This window comes from Vicia villosa, unplaced genomic scaffold (assembly GCF_029867415.1).
Source record: "Vicia villosa cultivar HV-30 ecotype Madison, WI unplaced genomic scaffold, Vvil1.0 ctg.001104F_1_1, whole genome shotgun sequence".
Lineage (NCBI taxonomy): Eukaryota > Viridiplantae > Streptophyta > Magnoliopsida > Fabales > Fabaceae > Vicia > Vicia villosa.
The window spans coordinates 132,936-140,468 of NW_026705481.1; the positions used below are offsets into that span (position 1 = coordinate 132,936).

Below are 7,533 nucleotides of genomic sequence, written 5' to 3' on the forward strand. Positions count from 1 at the left end.
CATACCCCCCCCTACCAGAGCGCTTTTTGAAAGCGCTCTCATAACCCCCCCTACCAGAGCGCTTTTTTTGCATCATTTTCCCTTGTTTATTAATTTTGTTTTTAGCGAGCCCTACGAGAGCGCTTTTGCTAAAAGCGCTTTAGTAGTTGCGCTGCTACAGCTTAAATTTGGCGTAGTGTCATTTCCATCATTGAAACAGATTGTAGCTTTCTTCTAACACGTATGATGATGTGACAAGTTAGGGCATGAAGAAACTTATAGTGACTTGAGTGCACTCGATTTTGCCTATATTCTAAAGGAGAAATCAGGTATTTTCCCCTCGATTTTCAGCAAAATCGAGGGAACATATGGTACTTTAAAAAAAATAAAAATGTGACGCGTCTGTGGTTTATATTTCGGATATTTGTTGGGTGAGGTGAAATATTTTGTCATAAAATGTATTATTTGTTATAGTGAACCTTATGTGCTCTTTTTGAAATATAAACCTCTGATTGTAACAACATTAAAATTCACCATGAGAGTCAAAAAGAGTAGAAACGTTGAAGATTGTTTCCCACAGACATTGTTTAATTGAAGGTTATGATGCCTCAATGTTTTGATTCGATGAAAACTACAGGTAAACAATTTGAAGCCCAAGTTAGTGACAGTCGTAATTAGAAGTTTTCGGGTTAGAATAGCAAATACTTGAATATAAGATAGTCATTAGGCTTGTATATTAGGGTTCTAGGGTTTAGTCATTCAAACTTTCTCTTTTGGACGGAGCCACATTGATAACAATGTAGGCATATGCCGCACTTGTAATTAGGGATGAGAATAGGTCAGGTCGGCCTACAGAGCCTATAGCCTAGCCTATTTAAGGTTAGACCAGACCATACCTATTTGTTAAAAAAGCCAAACTTAAAATTTTTTAAAAACCTATTTAATTATATAAACCAGACTTAGGCCATTAAAAAAGCCTATGAAGCATTATAGGCCGACCTATATTTTCATATATATATTAAAAATAGTCTAAATAAGTTAGCCTATATATGCATATACATTATAAAAAAATGCTAAATAGGTTGGTCTATATATGTATATATATTAGAAAAAAAGTTAAATAGACTGACCTAAATATTCGTATATAGACCGACTTATAAGACTTCCTAAGTAATACATATTAAATAAAAACCTTAATGAGAAAGAGACTTTTAAATAGGCTTTAAGGTCAATCCAGACTTTTAAAAAGATCTGGTCAGACTGGAAAAAGTCTATAATAGACCATATGCATGACTCATGCCTTATAAATTTATCATAGACCTGACTCAAGCCTTATAAAAACTAGTCTAGCCTATTTCCACCCCCTAAATGTAATATATGAGTATAATAATCCAATATGCAATCTTAATAGTCACTTATATCTCCCCCTCTCATTTATTGTTTTTATTTATTTTACTTTTAGAAAAAACATATCTAATAATATATATATATATATATATATATATATATATATATATATATATATATATATATATATATATATATATATTATTTTTCTTTTATCTAACTTTTTTTTAAAGTATAGTACATATACAATATTTGTCACTAAAATTTTACATATTTTATTATTTTTAAATATGAAGTTCAATATTATAAGAAAATTTGAAAATAATAAAATTATTTTATTTAAAAAAAAATACTTATTTTTTTTAAATTCAAAATAATCATAAATTTATATATAAATTTTATCATATATATATATATATATATATATATATATATATATATATATATATATATATATATATATATATATATATATATATATATATATATATATATATATATATATATATATATATATATATATATATATATATATATATATATATATATATATATATATATATATATATATGATCAATTCCAATTTTTCAAATAAAAACTAAATAAATATTATTAAAATTAAACTTTAACAAAATTATTTCCAAAATTCAAATATATATTTAAATTTTAGTTTCTTAAATTAAATTATTATAGTATGCAATAGATATTTTGTGGTGCAGTGTGGCTCAATATGGCAAAAGTATATGTTGGTGACCTTACTACTTTTGGTATAACAAACTATTTAACTATAGTTGCCTTCTTTAGGTCAACATAATAATTTGAATGTCTAAACATACATTATTTTGGACAGAAAAAATACACTCTCAAAAAAAAAAAAACAGAGTCATACATTTCAACTGGCCCACTAATAATAAGATCATAATAAATAAAAGTCAACGAAGTCCAACATGAAAACGAAACGTGACACGTATGTTTTAAAAATAATATCATGTGAGGCAAGTGGAAAAACTAGTTCTCTGTTCCGAAACTTTGTACATCTGAATTTGGTTGATATAAATCATGAATAAAGGTCTGATATGACAACCGGTATATATTATCAAGTGGTAGTATGGTAGGTTAACATAATCGAAATAAAAGAGTAAAGAAAAAGTACACAATTCACCACGAGTCTTTGAAAGGATATAAGTGCATGTGTTTATGTTAAAAAGAGTATAGAAGGGAAGAAATTGAATCTTCTTTGATTCTTGTTTTTGAACTTGTATTTGCTTTGTTGAGACAAAATACAGTCCCTTAATTGACTCTCATCATAGATTAGGAAAACATGAAAATTCCATATGGTTGTTATAGTTATCATACTAAAGTGATATCTTGAAATAGTTAGTAGAAAACTGTGAGTCACAATTAGCCTAACTTATCTTAAGATAGGTGATATGATATATTCTATTTGAATGAGTTCTCGGTAGATTGAAATGTAGATTTCTTTAATAAATGATTTGTGATTTATTTTAGATTAAATTGAAGCCTATACAAATATAATTTTTTTTATGGGCAATCATTCATAAAGATCAATTTAATCCAAAGACTTCATTTAGCAAATGTGCCTCAATTGCTGAACATATACATAGAACTGCAATTTTAAACACAACATAGAAGCGCAATTCTTCTTATATTAAGATTGTTGATCTACATCAAACAATTGCTTACGCATCATCAGATCAAACAAATCAAGAATAATTTTAATTATCTCTTATATACAAGTATAACTTTAAGTCACAATTAAAGTACATTTATCCTCACACTTTTAAAGTTTCATCTTACTAACATACTCATTCACTTGAGTGTCGAATTATTAAACTTTTTCTAAATACTCTTTATCATCAAAGAAAATTATTATTCTATTAGAAACTCTTTTATGATGATTTTCATTAACCTCTCCAATTTTCTTATCCCTTATATTATTAATTTTAAAGTTCCATCTTTTTTTTCTTCTAAAAATATAGATTATATTTAATCTTTTGTATCATAACTCATAGTTATTATCCAATACTTTATTATCTTGATACGTGTTAGCTGAATTAAATAAATTTAAAAAACTTAAATTATTAGTTATGATTCAATATCTTATAGAAATACCTATTTATATTTATGTATTAATGTAAACAAAATTATTGAATAAAAATTTTAAATTGTTAAAATTTTTAAATTATTGGATGAATTTCATAAATAAACTATTAAGCTTTAGTTTGAGAATAAGTGTTGAACTATAAAATTAATTTTAAAAATTAAGTTTTTTATTTTATACTCTATCTCTCTTCATATTCTATTTATAAAAAAGTTTATTTTTTAAATTAATTGAATAATCAATGTATCTAAACAATTTAAATAATGTATAAACCAAATATATTCATTATTCAATGAATTTTAAAATAAAAAAATTCTTTTAATAGAACTAGGAGAGAGAAAATTATGATTATATTTTGATTTATATTAAATCTGTGTGTCTTTATAAATAAAGATTAGCATCAAATCTATTTTTATTCAATACTGTTAAGTTCTATTTACAAGAGAATTTATTTTTAATATTGATTTAAGAATTAATGTATCTAGTTTAATAATAGACCAAATATATATATATATTTATTATTCAATAAATTTAAAAAATAAATTATCTCTTATAAATTGGATAAAAGCAAGTATTTTGTTCTTTTTATTTATGTAAAAATGGCAGATTTATTTATAAAAAAATTAATCGAACATGAAAATGTACATAAAAAACATTAAAATTAAAAATTCGAAGTCAATAGTGTTATTAATAAAAAAAATTATATAACTAATATTATGAGTTAATAACTTTCAAATTATCCAAACTAAATATCAGTGGTGGCTGAAATGTAGTTGAGCCTATTAACTTTGAAGAGAAGATTGATTGAGATTTGAGAAGAGTTGGACGGTAGTAGAAATTAGCCTTGTCTATAGAAGCAACTTCGTAGAGTTTCTCACAAGAAACATCTAAAAAATTTGAATTTTATCAATTTTCCATAAGTTACATAACTTTTCTGAGGTAATAAATATGTATTTTATTTATTTTTATTATCATATGATTGACTGGGTATAAAAATGAGATTCATAATGGTATAAAATCATTATCATTTTCATTATTTAATTGTGTTAATGTGTAGTAACAAGACAATGTTATTTAACAGAAAATGGATGATGTAGTGATAGCGTAAAATATTTTTATATTGTCAATCAATTGCGACCATGAATTCTACTAAATCAGACTGTAATTTTTTAATTATTTATATGACATGGCAAAACGATATATTTTTATTGGATGATAGTGTAAAATTCTTCTACAATAATTATTTTATTGGATGATAGTGTCAATGCATCTTCTTTAAATTCATTATTTTATTTGTGATTTAAAATATGAAAATCATCGAATTAACGTTAAATGATATTTAAAATATTATGATATAAACATAATAACAATATTAATAATAATAATAATAATAATAATAATAATAATAATTATTATTATTATTATTATTATTATTATTTTCAGAATACTTTTTCATTAATTTATTCTTAAATTTTGATAGTTTTAAATGTTAGTGAATTTTATAAATGATAAGCTAATTTTGTAGATTTATCTAATAAATATTAAATCGATGTGCTTTATCCCTCAAATTGAGTTAATTGAATCCGTCAAAAACCAAAATTTTATCTAAAATTAAAACAAAACAGCAGTTTATACCAGATTTAAGTTGAGTCCGAAACCGGTCCGATCCAAACTGACCGAATATCCAGCGCTATACATTAACAATCTAAGAAGAAAAAAAGTGTTACATCATCAACAAACATTTCCCAATTTATTTTTCTTATTTGATCAGTGCTAAGGATTGTAAGTCGAAACAGATATTATCAAAAGACAAAATAAAAAACATTAATTGTCAAGTTGAAACACCAACAACAACAACAACAACATTACAAAAACAACTTAAATTAAAACTAAATGCATAAAAACAACACTTATGTCACAAAAGACCCTACATTCCCAAAAACTCCTCACATAAGTAACCATGCCATTGCAACACCAACATAACAACAACAACAACATCATCAGCTTATAAAAAAATAAAATAAAATAAAAAAAACATCATCATCAGTAGTAGTAGTTACGTTATGAACACCAAAACACGACACGTATCACAACTGCCTCGTCGCATAAGCCATAAACTCCGCATCAGCCTCAAGCCCCGCCATAGTTTCTGGCGCCAAAACCACCTCCAAATCCACCGTCCCACTCCCATCTCTCCCCGGAAACGCCGAAATCTTCCCGTCGAATTTATTCGCCTTCCCACTCCTAACCGCCAACGGCTTCCCCCAACCAAAATCGTTATCATACATCGGAAACCTCGGAGAACTGCCCATGGTTATCGAACTACCGTCAGGGTTCCCCAAAGGAAAACACCTAGGATTGGTCTCCCAATCCTCTATGTACTTCCTCACCATAACATTATCATGCGCCTTCACGTTTTTATTCAGCTGCTCCGCACACCACCGTAAGTCTTTACTCATAACATCACCCGCTGAAGCGTATGTTGGAACACTCTGAATCGCGTTTCCGAAATAAAACGCTTCTAGCTTTGGTTCTATTCTATGACGACAATTAACCGCCATTCTAAACGTCGTCGTTTTTGAAGCTGGAAATTTCCTCGCGCGCGTGACTGCACGCCATAGTAACGCGCATATGGATTGAAATGACGAAATCTCAACCGTTTCTGTTACTGTTTCTGTTTCCGTGACGGTAACCGTTTGCTGTTTTGAGTTAACATTGGTTTTGAACCAGTTTTCAATTAACGTGGCTACTTTTCCGTTTTCTTTCTGGTTGTTGTTATTGTTATAATGATCGTTAATGTTTTTCTGCATCAATTCAACGGAATTGTTAGTTTCCGGCCACCGTTTGTTATTAGCTCTGGCTTTCAGTTTCTGAATTGCGTCACGGTTGAAGCTAAAGATTCGTTCTCTTATCGGCGCGTCGGCATTGAATGTCACTGCCGGGCCTTCTTTGGATAACCGGAGAACGGCGTCGGAGATTAAAACAGAGTCGCGGCGGAAGCTCGGAGTGTTTCTGATGCATTTGTTTGCTCCTCTACAGACTTGAGCAAAAGTGTTGAAGAAATTCCAGAAGGAAGTTCCATCAGTGACGGCGTGATTAACGGAGCAGCCGATAAAAACACCGTCAGCGAGTTCAGTCACCTGAACGGCCATAATCGGAGAGAAATGACCGGTGAAACTGACTTTTCGATCGAAAGCGAAAAACTCTTTGAAGGAGTGATGGACATAGGTGGTTGAGAGGAGATCACTGATGGAGAGATCAATTGCAGTGGCGTGGATGAAATCGACGCCGGCGTCGTTGCAGGTTAAGTAAACATAACCGTCGGAGTCGGTGGTGAAACGACCGGCGAGAGGGGGGAAGATAGAGAGAGTTTGAGAGAGAGCGGTTTTGAGGAGAGGGATTAAGTTATGAAAGGGAATAGAAGGTTTGGTGAAGAGACAACCTTTTTGGATGTAGTGACAAGAAAGCATAGGTAGGTCTGAAACAGAGAGTTTAAGGTTGGCAATAGTTGATTTTTGGTCTGGGAAAATGGTACATTTTGAGAGCAAGGTAGGGGAAGAAGAAGGCATTGTTTGGTTTTTTTGAGTTTAAAAGATGTTTTTTGTTTTTTCTGCCTCTCTTTTTGTATCCCCTTTTCTTGGTGTTAAGAGTGAGGTGGATGAGAGATGAGGGTGGGAGTGTCTTGGGTATTTATAGAGATGGACGGTGTTGAGATGCATGTATCTTCTTGTGCTGACAAAGCTGCTACAATTATTATTTTTATTTCCTTTTATTTAAACTGTTTAATTATAAAAAAAATCTTTTAAGATAATAAATATGGTTAAATATGTTTTTATCCCTATAAAATTATCGAAAATGATTTTTAATTCTTATAAAAAAAATATTGATTTTTAGTCTATGTAAAATTACTTTTGTACACATTAAAAGTCATTTTTTTATAGGGACTAAAAGTCAAAATTGAGATATTTATAGGGACAAACAAACATATTTAATTCTAATAAATATATATATATATTTATATGAGAAAATAGGAGATACAATGATCCCCTAAAGTAATTTTATACTATCAACTAATAAATATTATA

At 28.7% G+C, this 7,533-nt stretch overlaps 1 protein-coding gene across 1 annotated transcript; it reads right to left on the reverse strand.

Moving 5' to 3' along the window:
• Positions 1–5,247: 5,247 nt before the first annotated feature.
• LOC131633273 (protein ENHANCED PSEUDOMONAS SUSCEPTIBILITY 1-like) lies at positions 5,248–7,100 on the reverse strand. Its single transcript, XM_058903984.1, has one exon. It carries the CDS (start codon positions 7,015–7,017, stop codon positions 5,536–5,538), a length of 1,482 nt encoding a protein of 493 aa, XP_058759967.1. The 5' UTR covers positions 7,018–7,100; the 3' UTR covers positions 5,248–5,535.
• Positions 7,101–7,533: the final 433 nt, after the last annotated feature.